We start from the raw sequence: 26023 nt of genomic DNA on the forward strand, positions 1-26023 counted from the left end.
AAGATTACCAAAAGAGTTAGGAAATGGTCCCATAAAATCAATGCCCCAAACATCAAATATGTCAATAATAAGAATATGATTTAAAGGCATCATGTTTCTTTTAGTTAAACTTCCTAACTTTTGGCAACGTTCACAAGCTTTACAATAAACATATGTATCATGAAAGATAGTAGGCCAATAAAAACCACATTGTAAAACTTTAGCAGCTGTTTTCTTACCACTAAAATGTCCTCCACATGCATGATCGTGACAAAAAGATATGATTTTAGATTGGTCACAATTTGGAATGCATCTTCTAATTATTTGATTAGGGCAGTATTTAAACAAGTAAGGATCATCCCAAATAAAGTTTTTCATCTCAAAATAAAATTTAGATTTATCATGCTTAGACCAATGAGCTGGTATTTCTTTAGTGACCAAATAATTAACAATATCAACATACCAAGGCAAGGAAGAAACATGCATCAATTGTTCATCAGGAAAAGTTTCAGTGATAGGAGTGGAATCATGTATAGTTTCAACTACTAGTCTAGATAAATGATCAGCAACAACATTTTCAGATCCCTTTTTATCACGTATTTCTAAGTCGAATTCTTGTAAAAGCAGGATCCAACGGATCAAACGAGACTTAACATCTTTTTTTGATAAGAGATATTTTAATGCAGCATGATTAGAATAAACAATAATTTTATATCCTAACAAATAAGATCTAAATTTCTCCAATGCAAAAACAACAACAAGCAATTCTTTTTCGGTTGTGGAATAATTTAATTGAGCATCATTTAAAGTTTTGCTTGCATAGTAAATTACATGAGGTATTTTTTGAAGTCTTTGTCCTAAGACAGCACCTATAGCATAATCAGAAGCATCACACATTATTTCAAAAGGTATTTTCCAATCAGGAGGTCGAATAATGGGTGCAGTAGTCAACAAATTTTTTAATTTTTCAAAGGCAACATGGCAATTATTATCAAAGACAAAAGCATTTTCTTTCCAAGTAAATGGCATAAAGGCTGAGAAATTTTGCTAAGGTCTTTTATAAATCTTCTATAAAAACTGGCATGGCCTAAGAATGATCTAATTTCTTTCACAGTTTTAGGTGGGGGAAGTTTTGAAATAAGATCAACTTTAGCTTTATCAACTTCTATTCCCTCAAAAGAGATTACATGACCTAAAACAATTCCTTTTTTAACCATAAAATGACATTTTTCCCAGTTAAGAACAAGGTTTTTCTCTTTGCAACAAATTAAAACAAGTGAAAGATGGTGCATACATTCATCAAAGGAAGAACCAAACACAGAAAAATCATCCATAAATACTTCAAGAAATCTTTCAACCATGTCAGAAAAAATTGAAATCATACACCTTTGAAAAGTCGCAGGTGCATTACATAATCCAAAAGGCATGCGACAATAGGCAAAAGTCCCAAAAGGGCACGTAAATGTAGTTTTTTCTTGATCTTCTGGGGCAATGGGGATTTGGTTATATCCCGAATACCCATTAAGAAAGCAATAATATGCATGACCAGCTAATCGTTCAAGCATTTGATCAATAAAAGGTAATGGAAAATGGTCTTTTCTAGTAACATTATTCAGCTTTCTATAGTCTATGCACACTCTCCACCCCGTTTGTACTCTAGTAGGGATTAATTCATTTTTCTCATTTTCAACAACTGTGATCCCAGACTTATTAGGCTCAACTTGAACTGGACTAACCCACTGACTATCAGAAATAGGGTAAATGATACCTACGTCTAACAATTTTATGACCTCTTCTCTAACTACTTCTTTCATATTTGGATTTAACCTTCTTTGACATTCCCGAGAGGTTTTAGCATTATCTTCTAGATGGATTCTATGCATACATATGGATGGGCTAATTCCTTTAATGTCTCCAATGGTCCAACCTATGGCTTCTTTATGTTTTCTAAGGACATCTAACAATTTATCTTCTTGTTCTTTATCTAAAGCGGATACTATGATAACATGTAAAGTTTCAGATTCTCCTAGAAAAACATATTTTAAATTTTCTGGTAAAGGTTTAAGGTCTAACTTTGGAGACTCAAAAATTGATTGACACATGATCTAAGGGTGAAAAATGTTCAACTTTGGTTTCATTTAAGGGTATAGGCTCTACCAAATAATTCACATCATCATTAGAGTCATCAACATGCAAGTTTATACCAAAGTATTTTTCACAAAACTCAAGTAAGTCATTTCCATCATCTTCACAAATACTATCTATCATGTTAACTTCATGCACTTCCTCACACTCAACAGATTTAACAACATTAAATACATTCAATTCAACAGTCATATTTCCAAAAGATAATTTCAAAACACCATTACGACAATTTATGATTGCATTAGATGTAGCTAAGAATGGTCTACCTAAAATGATAGGAATTTGAGCATGCATATTTTCCACAGGTTGAGTATCAAGAACAATGAAGTCAACAGGAAAATAAAATTTATCAACTTTTATCAAAACATCCTCTATAATGCCTCTAGGAATTTTCACAGAATGATCGGCTAATTGAAGAGTTATAGATGTAGGTTTTAGCTCACCAAGACCAAGTTGCTTATACACAGAATAAGGCAGTAAATTCACACTAGCACCCAAATCAAGTAAAGCTTTGTTAATAAAATGATCACCAATAATGCATGCAATTGTGGGACACCCAGGATCTTTATATTTAACAAGACTCTTATATTGAATAATGGAACTAGCTTGTTCAGTTAAAAACGCCTTTTTAGGAACATTAATGTTTCTTTTAACAGTACAAAGATCCTTTAAAAATTTAGAGTAGGCAGGAATTTGTTTAATGACATCTAAAAAAGGGATATTGATACTAACTTGTTTAAAAACTTCTAAGATGTCATTATATTGGCCGCCTTTTTTAATTGGAAGTAATCTTTGTGGAAATGAGGCTTTTGGAATGAAATGATGGATTGGAGTTTCCTTGTTTGAAAAGTCATTGGCATTAGAACTAGAAGGTTGACTCTTTTCTTTTTCTTTTTCTTTTTCAACCTCGGGTATGTAATCGAGTTTGACAATGTTCTTTCCGGACCTAAGAGTTGAAATTGATTTGACTTCTCCATTATGACTAGACTTTCCTATCTCATATTGACCTTTTGGATTAGGGATAGGTTGACTAGGGAATGTTCCTTTTTCTCTATCAGCTAAAGCAGTGGTGAGTTGTCCTACTTGTGTCTCGAGTTTGGTAATTGATTGAGACTGATTTTGTAGGATTTGTTGAGTAGATTGCATAAATTGTTTCTTTGTTGCGGATATGGTTGATTTTGTGGGGCATGAGTTTGGTTTTGTGTGTTGTATTGGTGCCCTTGATTCATTTGGGGTTGGTTTTGTCTCAATGAAAAGTTCGGATGGTTTCTCCAATTTGGATTGTAGGTGGATGAAAATGGGCTATCATTTGGTTTCCCATAAGCATGAAGTGCATTGGCCTCCTCAGAAAATGCTTCTTGGTAGGAAGGACATGATTGGGCATTATGACAAGGACTAGAACATATAGAACAAACATCTTTTCTTGGTTGTATTGGAGAGTTTATAGTTTGGCTTATGGCTAAAGCTTCTACTTTTCTCGCTAATTTGTCTAAGGATGTTCTTAAGTTTAATTCTTCTTTTATTTCATACCTTCCTCCTCTTTTTGGTGAATTAGTTGACCTAGACCTAGGATCAAAATAATTCCATTGTTGTGAATTGACAGATAAATCTTCAAGGGCGTCCCACGCCTCTTGTCCTTGAAATTTTAAAAAATTTCCAATATGCATAGATTGAATCATTTGACGATTAGAGGGAGTTAAACCATCATAAAAATATTTTACAAGTCTTCATTTTTCAAAACCATGATGAGGACATTTTAATAATAAATATTTAAATCTTTCCCAACATTCATAAAACTCTTCATTATCTTTTTGAAAAAACTCGGAGATTTCTCTTCTTAGACTATCAGTTTTAGACATAGGAAAAAATTTCAGCCAGAATTTATTATAAAGTTGACCCCATGTAGTTATAGACCCCGTGGGAAGGGAATTTAACCAAGCTTTTGATTTGTCTTTTAATGAAAAAGGAAACAATCTTAGTTTGACCGACTCATCAGAAATTTTTTGAAATTTAAATGCTGAGCAAATTTCTAAGAAATCTTTGACATGCATGTAAGGATCCTCTCTATCTAACCCATAAAAAGATGGCAACAATTGAATGATTGCTGGTTTAAGCTCAAAATGAGTAGCAGAAGTTGTAGGTAAAACAATGCATGAAGGAGCATTAGATGAAATAGGTGCAAAATATTCAAGTAAAGTTTTTTCAGGCGCAACATTTTCATCAACAGGATTAGCAATAGGTTCCATGATGCTCAAATTTTTACTAACATTTTCAATTTCAAACAAAGATAAACGTCTTTTTACTAATCGCTTTTTAGAGTTACGTTCCCAATGATGCATACAATTTTCACAAACAAGGCAACAAGGATAATCTCAAACAAGCAATTTTCTGATGTGGAAGATCAGTTAAAACCGCAACCACAGAGCATACTTAAAATTTTTAGAGATTTCACAACAATATAATTCTTATTGTTTACTTATCCCCAGGCCTATTTGATTCCACTTACTCGTGTACTACTAACAACTCCCCGAGGTTAATTAGTAGAGGCGGATTGAGAATTTTGTTCAAATTTCCTTTAAGCAAAAATTGCTTATGGTGAAAGGACAAGATTTAGGTTTTTTTTTTTCAAGTATTTTTCACAATATTACACTAAAATATAATAAAAGACAAAGAAAAATAAGGCAAAAATTAAATAAGACTAAAATTTAGGCAAGAGTAGGGAGGCATAGCATGCCATCATCCATAACAAAATTAAGGTAAAAATTAGAAGGCACAAGTGCCATCAACTAAAACATAACATAAAAGACTAGGAGGCAAAATTGCCATCAACTAGTAATTTGCGGAAATTAAATAAAATAAAAATTACAACAAGATAAATAAAGAAAATTACAACAAATGTTAGGAGGCACAAGTGCCGTCAACTAACAAAGAAATACAAGAAATAAAAATTACAACAAAATTATTACAAACTTAGGAGGCACAAGTGCCATCGACTAAAAAAAATAAAAAGATAGATAGGAGGCACAAGTGTCGTCAACTAAAAAAAACAATAAATATAGAAATATAAGTATATTTTTTTTATGGGTGGTAGAACCGTCCCAAATTTTCTTTTTATCTTTTTTTTGTTTGTTTTTATATGAATATATATCTTTTAGTAGTTTTTTTTTAAGTGCAAAAATTAAAATAACTAGTAGAAGAATTTACTAACCTTGAGATAAATTTCGTTTCTTTTCTCTTGCAACTCTCCGGCAACGGCGCCAAAAACTTGATGGATCCAAAATGAGTATGTTTTAAATATTTATACTCGCAAGCGCACGAATCGTATTTATAGAATAATTTTCGTGTAAGCACGAGATCGAAACCAAATGAGTTGTTTAAAATAAAAAAAAAAACTATTTTAAACCAAAATTAATAAATTCTAACCTAGCTCCAAAGATTAATGAGTTTTAATATTATGAACATAAAATAAAAGATTGAAAATAAAGTTATTTAAGAGAATAAAAATAAACCAATAATGATTTGAAAATAAGTAGTAAAAGGAAAGATTATTAAGAAACTAAAATCCACAAAATGTATGTTTAATAATATTTATTAGTATATTGATTCCCAAGTTTTAGTGATAGTTAAAATAATACAAACTATCATTTTCCAAATAGATTTATAATTTTAAGCACAAATTACTTATAAAAATATATGATTTTTCTTCACTTTTCAAAATTATAATTTCAAAGCATTTAGTGTAAATCAATCTAATGAAATAACAAATAAATCAATGAACATTATTTATAAGGCAAAACATAATATTTTTGTTCTAAGCATGGATGTGTACAATTTAATGACACATCTTACACAAAAAATATTATGTTTTTGCAAAAATGAAGAACAAAGTGTAAATATGGTCTAACAATCTAAAATACAAGATATTTAAGATGAAAGAAATATATGAAGAAGAAAAATCCATAAACTTTGTTGCATTACAAGGGAAATCAACATACAACATAAATATTACCTAGTTACGAGTTGCTTTATCATGATCTTAATAATCTTATGAAAAAGATTAGAAGCACATAACTATAGTAGAAATTACAAAATAAATGACATACATACTTGCAAAATGCTCTTGAAAAACCCAAAATGGAAGAGAGAATGGTAGAGAGAAAATGAGAGAAAAGAAGATGGTAACCAAAAATTAAGCACCCCAAATGGTCTTGAAATACCATATTTATAGCCAAAATGAGATTATTAAAATAATCAATTTAAATTAATTAAATTGATTAGATTAATTAAAAAATAAATATGGTATGTAGAAGTAATTTATAAGGTGTAATGATGATGTTGTGGTGAAAATGTGTAGAGAAAATGGTAAAAAGTTGGCATTTTGAACATAGGGGACAAATGGTACACTTATGCAATTTTAGGCTCAAAATGGGAAAATGCAGCTATTTGGTTGCTGGTGGCAGGCGGCTGGCATGTGCAGCACGTGATGCTCGGCTGGGATGCTTGGGCCAGGTGAGTTGGGCTTCAGATGGGTGAAGGAGGCAGGCCCGTGTGGTTTGGATTGGGGCGAATGGGTGCATGTGATGAGGAAGTCTTTAGCTGGCTGGGTGGTGCATCAGAGGCCAGGCGGAAGGAGATGCACGGCTGGGAAGTCTTCGGGTGGTGAAGCTGCTGGAGCCGGTTGGTGCATCAGGCTCGAGGAGCTGATGGAAGGCTGAACGTGGGCCTGGGTGCTAGGCTCTAGCGTGGGCCTGGTGGGCATTTGGAAAAAAAGCCATTTTTTTTCTTCTTTTATTTTATTTGAAAATGCCACATTTTCCTTCATTTTCCTTGCTTCTCAAAAGCAAATAAATTACAACAAATTTCCTATAAAACAAACATAAATTAAATTAAAATTAAATATTTTCAATAATAAAATATACAACAAAATTTCCATGAAAATATTAATTAAAACTTAATTTACTTAAACATTGAAGTTCAAAATTGCATCTTTTTACTCATAACTTATCAATATTAATTTCAAATAATTAAACTACAACATACAACATATTATAATAAAATATCTATAAAAACATATAAAAATCTAGAAAATTACAATAAGACTAATAAATGTAAAATTACTTAAAAACTTAATAAAACAATTAAGAACTCAATAACTAAGCAACAATTAGCACATAAAAAATGGTAAAATAACTCTATTTTGTAGAGTTATCATAAAGCAACTAAAATCAACCTGTTGCAACCTAATGCAACTTTAAACAAAACCAGATGCAACCACCCACAACCTATTGCAACTTTAAACACACAACAATAAAACAAAAAGAAACATAAATCACTAAAATCAATATGTTGCAAACTAAATAACACAATATTTAAACAAAACTAAATAAAAATATAATATAAAATGAATGAATAATGAAATTGAAAATATACCTATGGCGATTGAATTATATGATCAGCATTTGCCAATTTTGGCTTTTTTTGTTTAATAGCCTTTTTACCTTTAGCCTTACCACTCAATGACCTCTTCTTATTATTTTTTTTTTATATTTTGAGGGCTGTTTTTTTAAGAAGCAGGAAAACCATAGGAAGAGGAGGAGGAAGAGGAAAATTTGGTATGAACTATGATTTATAATCCCAGTATGTACTCCTGCAAAAAAAAATCACGAGAACAAAAAAACATCTTTGAGCTATATGCAACTAAAAAAATGCAACTGCAACCTTAATCAACCTCATAAGAATAAACTTTAAATTTATAAATGTATATTTATATAAATAATAAATAAAGTGTTTTGCAACTTGATCCAACTTACAATATTCGTATTAATATATACATCCCAAACAAATATATAATACAATGAACCCCCTATTGAAAATATTACAATCAGGTGATGATACTCCTTACTAAATCAATGACACCATCAAAAGTTCTGTAACCTTGAACGATCTAAAACGAGGAACAAAACTGAACCAATAATACCAAAAGCCAAATGCTTTTGAAGACAATGATGATAGAACACTACACCATTATTCAACATTAAAAAAAAAAAATCTCAAAACAAACTTAGAACACTAAACCAACTAAGCTAAAACATAAATAGAACCAAAACAAAGCCCAATACACTAAACAAACAAAAAAAAAAACAACAAGCAAACAAAGAAGCAAAAACCCAAAACAGAGGAACATAGAGACATCTTTGATGGGGCCAGAAAAGAGAGTTATTATTGAGTATTTAAAACAGGTCATGAGCTTAAAATGATAAAGCCTAGTTAATAACTTGCCTGACATAGTTGACTTTTTTTGGGGAAAAGAGCGAGTTTGATATGTGACTAGGGAATGTAATCAACAATATACTAGAGAGTTTCATACGTGATTGGGGCAAATGATGCAATTATACATATATTATATAGGTCACCATTAGTTATTATTCTTATGAGTTTGTTGAAGGTCAGAGTATTGAAAACACGGAAGATTTTACGAGTTTCTGAACATGTGTTTTTGTGTGTATAAAGGAATGCTATAATCATAAATAATTTCGTATTTCCTTAGGTATGTGAAAGTAATCACTAAATAAATTCTATGCTCAGCGTCTTTAATTAGCAATTTCTAACTTTTAAGCTCATGTATATATCAATTTATAATACAATAAATTGAGCCATATATAGATGTTATCAGTTTTTTCAAATCTTATTCACAACCATACTTAATTAAGTATAACCTACCTGATAATAGTTGATTAATCATATTAATTTATTTTAAAGGATGAGAGTGAACAAAACAATAATTATTCTTATGAAGATAAATTTTTATATTCAACTCTTTATTAAAAAGAGAACTCTTGTTTCAATTAAAAAAAAATAATAGTGATGCTAAAATTCAGATCAACATTAATGAACATATTGCCTATAAAACTAATGTCAAGTATTTCCCAACAAGTTCTAACAAGAAAACTCAATCCATCTCTCATGAGTATCATAACTAAAAGAAAATGACTTTTATGGGTTAAGGTAATGTTCATTGAGACATTTCATCAAACATGTAATGGACAATAAGCTAAATAAACTATAATATTGATTTTTATAAAACTAAACCACAGATCATATGAAACAGAACCCAAATCATTACCATATGCATGTATATAATGAAACTGTTTATAAAATCCAATACAATAAACACTCACGAGGAATCGAAGCCGTAGCTAAAGATTGAGCCTCACCCTCACGAGAAGTGCTAGGAACTTGAGAAATTGAATAAACAGCGGGTGATTCTGATTGTGAAGATAATCAGAATGTCGAGAGATATAGAACTATCGGAGAAAGAGAAAATGAAAAGAAAATGAAAAACAAAAAGGAAGTTGCATAAAAAATTTGGTCGGAGACCAAAAGGAAAAGCAAAAGGAAATAGAGAATAAAGAGAAAACTGTATAAATGAATATAATAATAAATTTTTACCTCAAATTAAAAAAAAAATATATATATATATATATATAAAAAAATGAGAAACAAAAAAATTTACCGGAAATATAAAAAAATACTAAAAAAAAGGGTATATATATATATGGTTATTTCCCAATTAAGAACACAATAAGCTCGTGATTTTCTTCAGGGGGGCTCAACAACATTTTTCTTTATTTTTTTTTGAACAAATCTACACAAGTAGTGTAGGGCAAACTTGTTCTTCTTCTTCTTCTTCTTCTTCTTCTTCGAGTGATGGGGAAACTTGTTGTTGTTGTTGTTCTTCTTCGAGTGATGGGGAAACTTGTTTTTGAATTCACAAGACAAAATACGCTAATGCATTTCGAGTTTTTTAGGGTCAATAACTCTTTCCAACTACAGAAACTAAGATTATTTCTATGAGACATTTGGGTCTCAAATTTTTGTTATTTTTCTTATTAATGATAGAGCCAATTTGGGAGGTAGAACCTTTAAACTAGACAGCCAATTTTTTTTTCGAATAACTCATGCGGGTTTCTAATGTTTTGTCGTGATTTTACAGAAATGTTGGAGATGCAACGAATTATCCACAAATGGCTTCTTCCAATTCATTGTGGAAAAGGACTATCTTCAAAATTTCATCTCTATAGAAACCAATACCAGTTGGCTTATATCAAACAATCAAATATGATTTCAGGTTTGAATGCAATAACTCTATTATTCTAGTTTAAAATGCATATCAATTTCAAATATTGTTGTGTATGCTTCAGAATATGCTATGCAATATATCACTTTACCACTTAATATTGGCTTATTATTTTTTCCACCCTCTCATCAAAAATAAAAGAAAAACAATGATGCAATTTGTTTTTTTTTCCTTTAGAATTTTGTAGGTTTTTCTTTCCCTGTGTTCATTGTATATCTCATCTTTTTTGGGTACATTTAAAGGGCCATGATTATTAAGCAAAATTTGCACATTCAAGGATTTGAGTATAATTGCATACATGGAAGTATATATAAATGGCGGAATGAAATACATAAGTAAATTAGTCTATGAAGAAACATGTATGTTAGTGAGAAATACTAAGCAATTTACTATCCCATCATAAAATGCCTGATTTCCTAATCTAGTTCAACAATTTAACATAAGCATTGAAGGTATATGTAGTTTTCTTATGTTGATTATATTTAACATTTGACTTATATGTGGAGAAAAAGAATTTATTTTTTCTTTTTGTTAAAATTAATCACATACTTATAAACTATACATTTCATCAAAAATCATACTAATTGATTTAAGTTGTTAAGTGAAAATTGGTTTTCAGTAGGTGCAGGCACATTGTTTTAGAATTAAGCGGAAGGATAATTAATTGCTCGTTACAACATACTACATTGTTTTAGAGAAAAGTTGTTAATATGTATTTTTTTTTAGTTTCACTTCTATTGATGTAATATAAAACAAATTTATTGAATTAAACTTCTTATCTTTTAATCTCAACGATGTAATTTACCTAATATTTTCTTGCCAGATGTGATACAACATTAATTCACCCGGCGTACAATTGTCATTCAAATGCATCGTGCATTGGAGCACCATATTAGTCATAAATTTTCGATCCTATCTATGGATTTCCACCAAGATTTCCTTAAATGGGTGCAAATTATTGAAATACTTTGTACAAAGCCTTCAAAAGGTTCAAACCCTTCAATAGGGCAACATTGGTGGAGTTTTATTTTTCATTTTATGAGGCGCAGATCTTTTAAGTTCTTGTTCGCCTTCGTCAAGGATATCTTGGTAATGTTCTATTCTTTTCTTTTCTTTATTGAGTAGCTTTTCATTCTATGTCATTTAATTGTCTGCAAATGTACCAAAATGTTCAAAGTTTATCAATGCTATAAGCATATAGTGATCTCCAATGGAATGTATTGGAGTAGAAAATCTGAGAAATTTAAATATTGTTTTATAGATCATCATAGCTTATGTGTGTATATTGACCATTGCTTGCTTCCATCATTTGCTAAAGGGCACTCTTTGTTTGCCTTTGATTTGGTTAGATTGTTTGCTCATAAATAGATTGTTGGTTTAGTTAAGTTCTTTTGAAGGGGATTTTTTCTTTACTTGATTTAATATTTATATAACAATAATAAAGCATTTACTGATGTTGACAAAGGTAGTTATGCTGTTGATTTGCTACAAAATCTATAGAATTAATGTCAACCAGTGAGCATAGAAGAAGTGCGCGAATATATGAACTCAATGCGCAAAGATCTCAGCAAACAAATAGTCAAAATGAGGATAATCAGACTTGTGAGACGGCAATAGAGGATTTGAGTACTGGAGATAGGGACTTTAATCTAAAGCGAGGAAAAAAAAAGGTCAAGACTAGATCTATCCAAGATTTGATTATGGACACAGCTGCATATCAGGTTTGGAAGATGCCTTTTATGTTTCTTTTAATTTTTTATACCATTGGTTCATTTTCTAGCACAACCTTCAGTAAGAACTGAACAAACATCATTTTTTGAGCATGTTGAGGAAAGTAAAACTTTATTTGTTGTTTTGATAATTAGTTATAAATATCAGCATATTTAAAGTCTGATTTTATTTCTGTGTTGGCCACTGCTAATTGTTTGATGCGTCTAAAACTTTGATGACATGATATTGGACCTCACAATTCATACACTTTGCTGAGTGATAAAAAACTTCGTTGTCCGGGTCACAATGTGATATTGTAAACTTACATCTATTGTATTAACATTTTTCACTCTCTGAAGACTTATTTACATGTTGTACCTATTTCATGGGTTAGCTAGGCATATGTGAAACATATTTTTTTAAAATATAATTTTATACATGTAGGACGTAGATATGTGCAAATGTCTGTGAAAACTAGTATTTCTAACACTTTAAAGTAAAATAAAAAAATTAAAATTAATGTGGAAGATCATTACTCTTTAGAATCATTATTATTTCTATGTTTCTACTCATGTAAGATAAAAATTAATGAAAGATATCATTAGAATCTTGTTGTTCTCGTTACTTCTAAAATACAAGTTTAAGCTTCTAAAGGAATAAATGGTATTAAATAGCAAATACCCTAATAGTCATAAGAAATGTCAACGTTATCTTTGTTTATTTAATTAAGAATAATTGTAGAAACATTTCTATCTCATAGATTTTCCTTTTCCTCATTAATTTTCTGGAAAATTTCAATTGCATCTGTGGGGTAAGTTTGCTACAAGTATGCCTTAGGTTTCATCGTTGTAAATGTCTTAATTTAGATTTAATACAGGTTGGAAACTCTGGCAATGAAGACCATCATACAAATTCTGGTAACCCCCTACTTTTCTTTTCTTTTTTGGTCTAAGATGTGTATTGAAGTATTATATATTATGTAATAATTTATAATAACATAGGTCCTCACAGAATGTGCAATCTACTTTTTTTTTTCTTTCAAATAATCAGTTGCTACATCAACTGGACCTGGAATTGATGCATCCAAAAAAAGCAAGCTTGAACTATTACTTAGTATTTTGAAGAGGTAAATTTTTAACGTGACTTGTTATATGTGTTTTTGATGTGACTCATGGTTTGTACTTCTAATTAATTAGATTAGGACATAAATTGCTATACTATTCTTCCAATGGTTAACTTCTTCTTTGCCACTTCATGACAAATAATGATGTTCCAAGATTTTCTTTTGCTTAAATTGTAGGAGGGACTCCTTCGAAATATTTGCAGAGCCAGTAAACCCAGATGAGGTCAGTATCTGGTGACTTTATATTTGTTGTTATATGCCAATGCTTGTTATTATTACAGTTCATAATAGTTTTTTTAACATTGAATTTGAAAGGTCAATGGATATTATGATACCATAAAAGAGCCAATGGATTTTGGGACAATTTCAAGAAAACTTGATGGTGGAAGCTACAAGACACTAGAGGAATTCGAGGTTTGTTCCTACTTAGATTCTGCTTTCTAAAGTTTAAATACATACATATTTGAAAAATATAAAATTTAGATGCTGAAATTGGTAGTTCTGAGTTCCAAATAAATTTTCTTGCAACGCTCTTAAGATCATTTGCTTATTTCATTGATGTTCAGCATGATATATTAAATACATACATATTTGAAAAATATTAAATTTAGATGCTGAAATTGGTAGTTCTGAGTTCCAAATAAATTTTCTTGCAACCCTCTTAAGATCATTTGCTTATTTCATTGATGTTCAGCATGATGTATTTTTGGTATCCAACAATGCAATGGTTTTCAACGCTTCGACTACAGTATATTATAGACAGGTTAGTCCATTAAAAAACATTTTTATGTGCTATTGGTTTTTCACAATCTAAAATGTGCATCAACCGCCTTAATAATAAAATAATACATATCTCACATAAAATTTTGAATTTTGGTTTTCAGGCTCGAGCTATTAAGAATTTGACACAAAAGTTATTTTTTGCTCTCAAAACTGAGCCTGAGAACTTTGAAAGCGAAATTTCCAAAATGAGGCTACGAGGTGGAAGGGCAATAAAAAGAGAGATGGAGATTTCAAATTCTGGCGATCAATCAAACAGCAGGATAATTTTGAAAGGTTGATTGTTCTTCGTAACAAGATAATTATCTTGCTTGTGACAAGTCAATATCATAAATTTATGCTTATCAAAGTGATGAAGTTTAGACAGCATGGATTGCTAAAGAGAGACTATCAATCCTTTTTTATTTTGTATAAGCATTTGTTGTGTAAACGCATCAAAAGAAGTTTAAATGCATGTGAATCTAGTGTTATGAAATTACTTATTATAAATATGCATATAATGCTTACAGCTGACATTAAAAAATGTTTACTCCATTTTTCTCAGTGCACTTAATACAATTTCAAACTGATTCTGTTTTTTTTTTCTCCCTCTGGTGGATAGGTTGTGAGGAAGAAAGACTTGGAGGAGAACAAAATGTAAACAATTGGAATTTGGAGTCTTTTCTCAATGAGAATAAGTCAATTGTACGTTCAATTTATGAGAGCCCGGAACATTTGATTACAACTATGGAGGTGAGTTTTATCTTTCCTCATGGATATATATATATATATTGAAACTAAACCTCCTTGTGTTAATTTAAAAGAAAATACAAGGACCTGGATGATCCACATAAATCACCAACACAGAAAGGTGATACAATTAAGAGCAATAAAGACAAAAACTAAAAGCAGGAAAGAATACCAGAACACAAATTACAAAGTGACATTCCATTCTCTCAATAAGACAAAGAAGGGAATATCTTTGAAACTCTTAACATTATGCAACCAAAGGGTCACCCATGATCTGGTTTTCTCTCATAGACCTCATTGCTGGTTTGTTCTTCAAAAATACTCTTATTCCTTTCCAACCATAAACCCCAAAATAGAGTCGACACAGCAGTGATCCAGAGAACTTGTCTTTCCTTACTTTCTCTAACATAGAACATCAGCATTTCTTGACAGTCAGCAGGGATTCCCAAAAACAGTCCATTTTCGTTTAATAATCTGTACCACAGTTTCAAGGAAAAGTCACAGACAATTGATGAACATAGTCCAAACTCGTTCTCCTTTCTGCATAGTACACACTAGCTAGGAGAAATGGCCAAAAAAGGCCTTCTCGTTTGAACAACATCATGTACATTCAGACTATCCCACATCATGAATATCAGCCTAATTTGGAAGCAGAAGGGATTTCCACATGCATATTTGCGCAAGCTATGAATGATTTTAAAAATATTTTAAGCCAATGAAATTAGGCAAGTAAATTCTTTGTTCACTCTTTAAAATAAATAATTGAAAGGTTTAAAATTTGAGAAATAAGATGAGTTCTAAGTTGGCTATTATGAAATGTACCTTATTTTGCAAAATTTAGTGCTGATTTGTTTGCAAATATAGATGTGAGCATCTCTGTAAGGTTGAAATGAATTGTTTTCTAATTAATGTTACTTTTGCTTGCATATTGATTACTTTGTCTTGATATTGCAGACTATTCCAGATAACATCAGATACAACGACAGTTTGGCGCAATTTTCTAAAGATATAGGGTCTTATGCTGAAATAATTTCTGGGAAGAAGTTACATAGGTGCACCTCCACTGAAGATTTAAATCATCAGTTTGAAGTCCCTAATGTGGCATCTGGACACAACAGTGCTGTTAACAGAGGACATGTTCATTTTGGTGCGTGTGGTGGGGAACCAATCCATGTAGCTCAAAAGCATGAGATTCACCTAGAAATTAGTGGTCCTAACTTCACTGGAAGCAATGCATACAACACATCCAACAGATATATCTCAAATTCTATCAACAATGATAATGTTATTCAAAAGACAGACTTGAGTTCTTCATATTTGAAGGAAAATCTTAGCTACCAGAAAAGAAAATTCAGTGAGTTTGTGAGAGATGAGGTGAAAAATTCTTATCAAGATGGGATCCCTACTTCAACTTGGAACACAGGCAGTAACGACGATGTATTTATCTCAAGTTCTATTAACAAGAGTAATGACAATGTATTTATCTCAAGTTCTATTAACAAGAGTAAGAATATCCAGATGATAAAGGCAAGTACTTCAAACCCTGAGCAAACTCTTACTGATCAACGTGAAAAGTTAATGGATGTTATGAGAAAGGGTAATTTTTGTAAAACATTGAGCCCTAGCCAACGAGAAAAAATCATCTCGAGTTGTATCAAGCATTTCCATATGGCTGAGGCAATTTCTTCAACTCCCAAAAGTACTCTAGGTGGCATAAACTTTATGGAAGCTATAAGAGAAGGGGATAACAAACTCTCTCAAGGTGAATTTTCTACAACATTGAATGAGTGCAGCAACCAAGACAAGTTCTTTTCTAGATCTATTAACAAGGGTAAGAATTTGCATGTGGCAGAGGCAATTTGTTCAGATTCCAAGAAAATTCCAGCTGATCAGCTCGAAAAATTCATGGATGTTGTGATTGAAGGGGAAAGCAAATCCTATCGAAGTGAATCCCCACAGGTTTCTACAACAAGGTACACAAGCAGTAATCAAGAAAAAATGAACTTTTCTATGAATAAAGAAAAACATTTCCAGATGGCAGAAGCAGCTTCCTTAAAGCCCAAGCAATTTCTTGTTGACCCACACAGAGAATTTTTCAAATCTACGAACAAGGAGGGGAATTCCTCGAAGAATGACATATCTGACCAATCCATTCAGTGTTCTAATTTTTCCCCTGCCTTAACAGATGCTGGTAATTTATACTTTTCTGGTGCAGAGAGCAAACAATTTATCCCAAGTGCTACTAGTGAGTGTAAAAATGTCCCAATGGCAGCCATGAACTCTGTAAGTATGCTGGAAACTGTTGGTGAGATCATTGGCGAAACAACTCAATCCTTGAGTGTTGGGGGCAATGTGTTCCAGGAGCATATGGCTAATCAAGGAACTGGTAATGATTTCTTCTCCACTCACTTACTTGTAGGTGAAGATTTGTGCATCGTAAATCCATTGAATGTCTGCACCAACCTTATCCAGTTCATCCCGTCTATGAATAATAGTGTGAATGTCCAAATGCCGGAGAGTAATGGTGGAAATTCCATCCCTACTGCTATGAATGAGGGTATGAATGTCCAGACAATATCAACAGGTCCAATGACACAAGGCACTCTATGTGCTACAGGTCATGGTGTTCCGCCATCTGCGCACCAGCAGTTGTTTTCCCCACCTATAACTGAGTCAAACTGTAACCAAGCTCCCCTTATACCAAGCTCAGATGTAAACTTCCCTTGTGGGTTAAATAAACTCAAAACTGTTGGTAATGGAGGTCAGCTATTGCAGGTAGAACAAACTTGGAGTTGGCGACAACCAATGCAGCTGCAATCACCGCCCATTGTACATTCTTCAATGCAAATGCAACCAAGGCCACCTCTTGTTGATTTAGCCAATCAAACTACACCCTCACAATGGCAAGATCAAAGTGCGTCTGTCTATAATAAGTTGATGAACTTTCAACCAATACCCATCTTCGCTTCTTCGATACAGATGCAGTCAATGCCGCATCAAGTGGATTTAGCAGGTAAAACTGTATCGTCACAGTGGCGAGGTCAAGGAACTGATGTTGCTAATGAGCAGGTAACGCAGTTGCATCCCCCTCCCATCTCTGCTTCTCCAATGCAGATGCAACAAAAGCCAAACCAGGTAAACTCAGCAGATCAAGCTGCACCCTCGCAGGGGTGAGGTAAGGGAAGAAATCTTGAATGGAGCGTTAAGGTGTTGCTAAGAGCTGATCAATTGTGAACTGAGCAATGAATAAAAGATGTAAAACTTAACAAACATCGCCATTTATGATATTAAGCATTTCCTTTTTTTCCGTTGTGTGTTTGCTTTGTTTTCTTTGGAGTACACAATATTTCATCTGGAGCTTCTTATTTAAAATTATGAGATGAACTTACAATTGTGTTGAGTTGTTGTGTTTCTCTTACAATTGTGTTGAGTTGTTATGTTTCTCTTTGATATAATTTTAGTTTAAAAGCTATTGCTTTTGACTAATATATATGACTCGAATTAGAGAGATGAGACAACACGCAACAGGCGAGTTTATTATCACCAATCATCTATTGTTCTCCCTTATATATTATTGAGACCATTGAGCTGTTGTGTAACAGTTCCTAATATTTAGGGAATATAATATTATTAAAGTTTGTAACAGTTCCTTATATTATAACAATTGTAACAGTTCTTTATATTTAGGTGATATGTTAATTGTGTAGGTGTGAGAAGACCGCTGGGCTAGTTTGTAATAGGAATAGATCATAATGTGTATATATACTGATGGATATATGTAAGAGAAGAGAGATATACGGGTTATGAGAAATATAAGGTTTCAGTGATAAAATTTATCATGGTATCAGGAGCGAGAAACGATCGGAGGGAATACTAAACAATTTTTTTTTTTTTTACAGATCCGGCACCATAAGAGATTATGGCTGAGAAGATTGGTGACAACAGTGGTAAAGGCGAGAAGTAAGTCGACTTGAATTTTTTTCTGGGTTCGAGTGACAATCCCAGCAACGTGATTACACCGATCCAATTACGCGGTTCCAATTATGATGAATGGGCAAGGGCCATTCAAACCTCGTTACAAGCAAAGAGAAAATATAGTTTTGTGGAAGGGAAAGTAGCAAAACCAACAACACCTGAGAAACTGGAAGACTGGACCGTAGTCCATTCGATGCTCGTCGCATGGTTACTCAACACGATTGAGCCCTCACTGTGTTCTACTCTTTCTTATTACAATGATGCGCAATCCTTGTGGACTCATCTCAAGCAGCGTTTCTGTGTTGTGAATGGGACTCGTATATGTCAATTAAAGGGATCTCTGGGAGAATGCAAGCAAGGCAAGGATGAAGAGGTCTCGGTCTACTTTGGCCGTCTATCTCGTATCTGGGATGAACTTGTGACTTATATCAAAAAGCCAACGTGCACATGTGGAGGATGTACGTGTGATATCAACAAACAAGTGACTGATTTGCTTGCCGAAGACTACCTACATCATTTTCTTATCAGTCTAGATGGAGCTTATACAACGATTCGCTCCAATTTGCTTTCTCAAGATCCACTACCCAACATCGATCAATCATACCAATGAATTATACAAGATGAACGGCTGCTGTGCGGAGATTCTTCCACTCATCAAAACCGTGACAATATCATGGCTTTTCAAGTTACACCCGATGCGCGAGGTAAATCTAAAATTGCAGATAATTATGACAAATTCTGTACTCACTGCAACAGAGAAGGCCACGACGACAACTCTTGTTTTCAGCTTCATGGGTTCCTTGAGTGGTGGGGAGATCGTCCTCGGGGTGGATGTGGACCGGGTCGTGGCGGCGCAACAGCAGGAAGAGGGGCAGGTTGTTCTGGTGGGCGTGGCAGGGGCACCCACAACGCACTTGTGCGCGCGAATAAAGCAGTAGCGGGTACCAGTAGCAGCGGTGCTAAGGGTGGGCAATATCATGCTCCACCAAACTCGATTGAGGCAGCAGGTATCTCAGGCCTTACTCCGGGACAGTGGCAACAAATTCTTGATGCTTTAACCGTTTCCAAAACCAAGGATCGTCTTCATGGTAAGCATGGCATTTCTTGGATTGTAGACACAGGAGCATCACACCATGTCACAGGGAATTTCAATTGTCTGAATCATGCGAAAAAAATTACAAATATACCAGTGGGATTGACGGATGGGAAAGATGCAATTGCTACAATGGAGGGCCATGTGATCTTAGATGGTGGATTGCGGCTCGATCATGTCTTATTTGTGCCTCAATTAACCTGCAACTTAATTTCTGTCACACAACTTATTGATGACTCTAATTGTATCGTTCAATTTACAAATACATTGTGTGTAATACAGGACTGGACGACGAGGAAGTTGATTGGAGCGGGTGAACGGACTGATGGACTACTTTTTCCGGGGTGTTCCGAAGCTGCGTGCATTGGCGGTGGAAGGGGTTTCGTCAATGGATTTGTGGCATAAACGCTTGGGCCATCCGTCGGACAAGGTGTTAAAGTTCCTCCCTATAGTAAGTTCATTTGGTAGAAGCACAAATAAAAGAACATGTGATGTTTGTCCACGTGCTAAGCAGCATAGGAATAGCTTTCCTTTAAGTGAGAATACTACAAGTAGTTTGTTTGAATTGGTTCATTGTGATTTGTGGGGATCTTATCGAACTCCTTCCTCATGTGGGGCACAATATTACTTGACAATTGTTGATGATTATTCACGTGCAGTTTGGGTTTATCTATTATGCAATAAAACAGAGATTGAGACTATGTTTATGAATTTTGTGGCATTTGTTGATAGACAATTTGATAAGAAAATAAAGAGAGTTCGCAGTGACAATGGCACTGAATTTAATTGTCTACGTGATTATTTTTTAAAACAAGGGATTGTTTTTGAGACATCAAGTGTAGGTACTCTACAACAAAATGGGAGAGTTGAAAGAAAACATCAACATATTATGAATGTCGAACGAGCACTTCGATTTCAGGGTCATTTACCAATGCAATTTTGGGGAGAATGTGTGTTGGCAGCGTGCTATTTAATTAATCGTACTCCGTCTAGTATGCTTAATTATATGACATCTTATGAAAAATTATTTGGTAAAGTCCCTAAATTTGAGAACATGAAAATTTTTGGTTGCTTATAATGCCCATAATCAACGTCGCAACGGGGATAAATTTGCTAGTAGAAGTCAAAAGTGTATCTTTGTGGGATATCCCTATGGCAAAAAGGGATGGAAATTATATGATTTGGAATCAAGAGAATACTGTCTCTAGACATGTAAAATTTTATGAGCATGAATTTCCTTTTTCTGTGCAACATGACCCCACTCATTCTTCTTCTCCCATTGAGTATACGGCTGATGATATTGATACATCCCATGAAGATGGGGTTGTATCTGCGACCTTGCAAGGAGATGAGCATACAGAACTCCAGGGGGGGTTGTGTGGTGTAAGTGTGAGTGGTGTGGATGGTGAGGCAACCACCACCCACGACATGGATGGGGTGATGTTGTGGAGCCAGGGGAGCCAGAGGTGGCTCATGCAATGGAGGACAATGTGGAACCAGAAATGAGAAGAGGGATGAGAAACAAGATTCCATCGAGCCGCTACAAGGATTTTGTCACTCATACAATTCAAAAAGTAAAGTCATCAGAAAATTCATCTGCCCAACAACATGCCTCAGGTACTCCTTATCCTATTACTTACTTTGTATCTTCTGAACGTTTTTCTCCTCGACATCGAAATTTTGTTGCAGCTATGACAGCAACAAAAGAAACTAAAAATTTTAAGGAAGCTGTCAAAGATTCTGGTTGGCGTGATGCTATGAGAAATGAGATACGCGCCTTGGAAGAGAATCAGACATGGGTTATGGAGAAAATGTCGCCCAGGAAGAAAGCACTTGGAAGTAAATGGGTCTACAAAATCCAACATCATTCTGATGGGAGCATCGAACGGTTGAAAGCAAGACTTGTTATATTTGGACATCATCAGGTAGAAGGAATCGATTATGATGAAACTTTTGCCCTGGTGGCAAAAATAGTGACTGTCCGTACCTTCTTAGCAGTGGCGACAATTAAAAAGTGGGACGTACATCAAATGGATGTACACAATGCTTTTCTCCATGGTGACTTGGATGAAGAAGTGTATATGAAGGTCCCTCCTGGTTTTAAAAACGCTGACCCAAATTTGGTTTGTAGATTGAAGAAGTCATTGTACGGCTTAAAACAAGCTCCTCGTTGTTGGTTTGCTAAGTTAGCTATGGCATTGAAGCGATATGGATTTGTTCAATCCTATTCAGATTACTCACTCTTTACATTACGCAGGGGAGCAATACAGATCAATGTGCTAGTCTATGTGGATGACTTAATTATTTCAGGGAATGATAGTACCGGCCTAAAACTCTTTAAAGCTTACTTAAGTTCATGCTTTCATATGAAGGATTTGGGAATCTTAAAATTTTTTTTGGGGTTGGAGGTCGCCTGTAATCCAGAGGGGATTTATCTATGCCAGCGAAAATATGCGTTGGAAATCATTGAAGAAACAGGCTTATTAGGCGCCAAGCCTGCAGATTTTCCAATGGAACAACATCATAAGCTAGCATTGGCTTCTGGTATGCCTCTTCATGATCCGGAACCCTATTGAAGACTTCTAGGACGATTGATTTATTTGTCTGTGACTAGACATGATCTTGCTTATTCTGTGCATATTTTGTCTCAGTTTATGCAACAACCTCATGAAGAACATTGGGAGGCAGCCTTAAGGGTTGTTCGATATTTGAAGAAACATTTGGGACAAGGTATTCTCCTTCGGTCTGATAGTAAATTGACCCTAGAGGGATGGTGTGATTCGGATTGGGCGTGTTGCCCACTTACGCGTCGTTCTTTGACTGGATGGTTGGTATTAATTGGTCATTCTCCGGTATCTTGGAAAACTAAGAAACAACACACCGTATCTCGTTCTTCTGCCGAGGCTGAGTATCGCTCAATGGCAACAACTACATGTGAATTAAAATGGCTCAAACAGTTACTTGGTGATTTGGGAGTTAATCATTCCCAAGGGATGCGATTATATTGTGACAGTCAATCTGCATTACATATCGCTCAAAATCCAGTATTTCATGAACGAACGAAGCATATCGAAGCAGATTGTCATTTTGTTCGTGATGCGGTGACAGAAGGAACTATTTGTCCCTTATATGTTCCTACAACGGTACAACTAGCGGATGTTTTTACAAAGGCCTTGGGCAAAGCACAATTTGACTTCCTCCTTCGCAAGTTAGGCATTCACGATCCTCATGCTCCAACTTGAGGGGGGTATTGAGACCATTGAGCTGTTGGGTAACAGTTCCTAATATTTAGGGAATATAATATTATTAAAGTTCGTAACAGTTCCTTATATTGTAACAATTGTAACCGTTTTTTATATTTAGGTGATATGTTAATTGTGTAGGTGCGAGAAGACCGCTGGGCTAGTTTGTAATAGGATCATATCATAACATTTATATATATATATATACTGATGGATATATGTAAGAAGAGAAGAGAGATATATGGGTTATGAGAAATATAAGGTTCAGTGATAAAACTTATCATATATATATATATATAATATTTCTGTTACTAATAATTATGATGATGTAGCAATATAGTGATTAAATATAACAACTCACCAATAAGTAAAAAAAAATTTCTACATTAATTTTGAATTTTCATATATAATGCTTAAATACGATTTTTTTAATTCTTTAATTTAATAAATATATGATTGCCATGTAATCAGGTAATTTTTCAAAAAAATTTAAAAAATCAAAATTTATTTTTAGTAATATTAATTAACAATTATAAATATTGAGCATTAATCTTAATATTAAAGTAATCATTAATGAGGGATAATCATTATAAGTGTCCTATATATATATATATATTTGGTTACTATCACCAATCATCTATTGTTCACCTTTTTTTTTTTTTATTATTATTATTATTATCATCACCAATTATCTATTGTTTTCCCTTATATTTTTTTTGGTAATTTTTTTTATTGCTACGTTGGAAATGGTTATAAAGAAAATAAAAAAGAAACACTCTTCTCACCTCTTTTATGTCCTTTTATTGACACAATTTCTCTTTAATAGTAATTTCAAAGATTCTTGTACAAAAAGATGGGGTGATGATTAATGCAAAATATTGTAATTAAAAAATAATATATATATTTTTAATTTATATTGTTAAATAATCGATAAAATTAATTTGCTTGTACTAAAGAAAATAGTGTCTTAATCCTAAATTTGAGGCAAAAAAAACTATAAAACTATATCCAATAAAGCTTAATATAAATATATATATATATAGGATGTTTATATAAGATGAGAAAAAGATAAAGAAAAGAAAAGAAAAGACCTGAAATGGATAAAAGACAAGAAAGTTTGATTTTGGAGCACGAATAGAATTTCGTTATGGGTAGAAATTGGTGAGAAAACTAAAAAAAAGACGAGAAAAAACTTTAAAGTGATGTTAATTTTTAGTAGAAAAGGATAATACTATTACAGTCTTTACAGAACAGAGACACCCAAATGCATTTATACAAGATTTAGCCAGGAGTGAATAGAGATAGTGGCCACCATGAAAATAGTACTAGAGAGCTTCTCCTGTAAAACCATGGAATTGAAATGGGTTGTCACCACACCCAAAACCCACAAACCAAAATCACTTTCATTACCACAAACGTCACTTCCTATATTCATATCCACTAAACCGTCCCACGTAAACCCAGATGAACTCCGGGGACTCTTCGGCGCTTGCAAACTCTCCACCCATAGATTTCCAGCCTATGCAGACGAATCTTGCTCCGACACCGGCCATATAGTCGACGTTCGGAAGCTCCGGGTGGCTCTCTCTCACAGCTCTTTTGTCGTTTCCGTCTTCTGCAAATCTCAGGATATAGTTTCTGTGTCTGCTTCGGAGGATTCTTCATCTATGGGTATCGGGGATTTTTTGCAGACGGTAATGGAACCTGTTACTCCTCAGAATGGCGAGTTGATTGGGTTTGGGCGCGCCGTTTCTGATATGGGATTGACTGCTTCGATTTATGATGTCATGGTATTATATATATGTGTGTGTGTGTTTATATAATGTAGATATAGAGTCTTTGTTTGAGTGTGTTTGTGGTGTTAGTCTTATAAATGAGCTTCAGTGCTTGTTTCTCAGGTTGCTCCTCCATTACGAGGTTTGGGAATTGGCAAGATGATTGTTCAAAGAATCATAAGGTCTGGCATCACTATTTCTTCTATTCCAACTTTTTTTTCTTGTGGGGTGGGTGGGGTTATTTCTATGTTTGATCTTTTGGAATTTCTTATGTTTTGTTTGTTAAATTTGTTAACATTTTTTGCTGATTGTGCTATGAACTCTGGTGTGTTATGTGTTTTTGCTATGGCTTTTGATTAAGTGATGTTGAGTGTATTGATCTAAATGTAAGCAAATGAATATCCAATTTATATAAATTTTCTGTTCTTGCAGAATGCTCACAAGTTGGGACATTTATGACATAGCAGCGCTTTGCTCGGAGAATGAGAGGTTGCTATTCTATATATATATATATATATATATATATGTATCAGTTACCAGAACCCACTTTGATTGTTAAACCTTGATCATGATAATGGGAAGACTATTTTGTCATTTCAAATCTTTTCAATCCTCATAATAATGAGTCAGAAAAATTGCCAAAGGACCCTTGACATTGGTCTAAATTTTCCAACTGATATGAAAGCACGGTCATGAACTTTTTAATTTGTTATGTACACATACAGTAGACTGCTTAGCTGTTAGTAATGATTTTTTCCTAAAACAATTTCAGGCAGTTCTTTGAAAATTGCGGATTTGGAGATGACATTTTGAGCTCAACTACAATGATGTATACAAGGACTGTTTCAGCTAGTTCTGAAGGCAACCATATGACCAAACGTTTTGGTCGAAAGCTATTGTTAGTGCCACCGCTTAAATGTACTCTGCGTTTTCGGAACCAGTGAAGCTGAAGCTGACTGTTTATCCTTGGGTACTACGAGAAGCAGTAAAAGAGAATTTCACCCAGCTCACAATGGAAAAATAGAGTTTAATATTTAAGTCCTGTTTTCTTTATCTGGGCATTAACAAAATAGACACTTTACAGAGATGGTTATAGTTAAATATGGCCGAAAAAAGTTGCTTACTGTAAACATGTTTGGCCTTGTCTATATGTGTGGAAAGTCAATACTCAATATCATGTTCACATTTAAAATTGAAAATTTAATATTTTTACTGTTTTAACCCTGATGCCGTGATAATGCTGTGGTGTACGCTATCCTTTCAGAAGTCGATTCTTGCCTACCTGTGATGCACTTTTTGCTGGAAGAAAAAGTGACTAAGAAAGAGATTACCCCT

The 26023-nt window shown here is 33.6% G+C and overlaps 3 protein-coding genes, 1 long non-coding RNA gene and 1 other non-coding gene across 9 annotated transcripts; 4 read left to right on the top strand and 1 right to left on the bottom strand.

The window, feature by feature from the left end:
- Window positions 1–3861: 3861 nt before the first annotated feature.
- LOC133798877 (small nucleolar RNA R71) lies at window positions 3862–3968 on the top strand. The gene has a single exon (XR_009876093.1). It is a non-coding gene; the product is annotated as a small nucleolar RNA R71 (small nucleolar RNA).
- Window positions 3969–6084: 2116 nt separating this feature from the next.
- On the bottom strand, window positions 6085–9542 carry LOC133798100 (uncharacterized). Its single transcript, XR_009875773.1, has 3 exons — window positions 9303–9542; window positions 7555–7771; window positions 6085–6987 (listed from the first exon to the last, which is right to left on the bottom strand). It is a non-coding gene; the product is annotated as an uncharacterized LOC133798100 (long non-coding RNA).
- Window positions 9543–9719: 177 nt separating this feature from the next.
- LOC133798101 (uncharacterized) lies at window positions 9720–18003 on the top strand. Of its 5 annotated transcripts, XM_062236296.1 has the most exons (13): window positions 9720–10037; window positions 10118–10252; window positions 11085–11350; window positions 11762–11982; window positions 12849–12888; window positions 13022–13097; window positions 13272–13317; window positions 13410–13508; window positions 13789–13857; window positions 13979–14150; window positions 14476–14606; window positions 15558–16365; window positions 16456–18003. In XM_062236296.1, exons 4-13 carry the CDS (start codon window positions 11767–11769, stop codon window positions 17775–17777), a joined length of 2979 nt encoding a protein of 992 aa, XP_062092280.1. In that variant the 5' UTR covers window positions 9720–10037; window positions 10118–10252; window positions 11085–11350; window positions 11762–11766; the 3' UTR covers window positions 17778–18003. The 5 variants fall into 5 exon arrangements, with proteins under 5 accessions (XP_062092280.1, XP_062092277.1, XP_062092278.1 ...); XM_062236293.1 differs by having other exon boundaries at window positions 11727–11982; window positions 15558–18003; XM_062236294.1 differs by having other exon boundaries at window positions 11731–11982; window positions 15558–18003.
- A 132-nt stretch (window positions 18004–18135) lies between these two features.
- On the top strand, window positions 18136–20440 carry LOC133798102 (uncharacterized). The gene is made up of 2 exons (XM_062236297.1): window positions 18136–19666; window positions 19954–20440. Exons 1-2 carry the CDS (start codon window positions 19252–19254, stop codon window positions 19986–19988), a joined length of 450 nt encoding a protein of 149 aa, XP_062092281.1. The 5' UTR covers window positions 18136–19251; the 3' UTR covers window positions 19989–20440.
- A 3624-nt stretch (window positions 20441–24064) lies between these two features.
- On the top strand, window positions 24065–25887 carry LOC133798108 (GCN5-related N-acetyltransferase 3, chloroplastic). The gene is made up of 4 exons (XM_062236303.1): window positions 24065–24703; window positions 24812–24870; window positions 25121–25177; window positions 25461–25887. The coding sequence occupies exons 1-4, from the start codon at window positions 24227–24229 to the stop codon at window positions 25630–25632; spliced, it is 765 nt and encodes a 254-aa protein (XP_062092287.1). The 5' UTR covers window positions 24065–24226; the 3' UTR covers window positions 25633–25887.
- Window positions 25888–26023: the final 136 nt, after the last annotated feature.

The sequence above is a fragment of the Humulus lupulus genome, chromosome 8 (genome assembly GCF_963169125.1).
Source record: "Humulus lupulus chromosome 8, drHumLupu1.1, whole genome shotgun sequence".
NCBI lineage: Eukaryota > Viridiplantae > Streptophyta > Magnoliopsida > Rosales > Cannabaceae > Humulus > Humulus lupulus.

Coding starts and splice junctions, on each gene's coding strand:
- LOC133798108 (XM_062236303.1), top strand. CDS start 24,227: ATGAAAATAGTACTAGAGAGCTTCTCCTGTAAAACCATGGAATTGAAA. Junction 24,871..25,120: donor ATTGTTCAAAGAATCATAAG/GTCTGGCATCAC, acceptor CTGTTCTTGCAG/AATGCTCACAAGTTGGGACA. Junction 25,178..25,460: donor CTTTGCTCGGAGAATGAGAG/GTTGCTATTCTA, acceptor AAACAATTTCAG/GCAGTTCTTTGAAAATTGCG.
- LOC133798102 (XM_062236297.1), top strand. CDS start 19,252: ATGGCTTTTCAAGTTACACCCGATGCGCGAGGTAAATCTAAAATTGCA. Junction 19,667..19,953: donor AACCAAGGATCGTCTTCATG/GTAAGCATGGCA, acceptor TGTGTAATACAG/GACTGGACGACGAGGAAGTT.
- LOC133798101 (XM_062236293.1), top strand. CDS start 11,767: ATGTCAACCAGTGAGCATAGAAGAAGTGCGCGAATATATGAACTCAAT. Junction 13,318..13,409: donor AGCCAGTAAACCCAGATGAG/GTCAGTATCTGG, acceptor TGAATTTGAAAG/GTCAATGGATATTATGATAC. Junction 14,607..15,557: donor ATTTGATTACAACTATGGAG/GTGAGTTTTATC, acceptor TTGATATTGCAG/ACTATTCCAGATAACATCAG.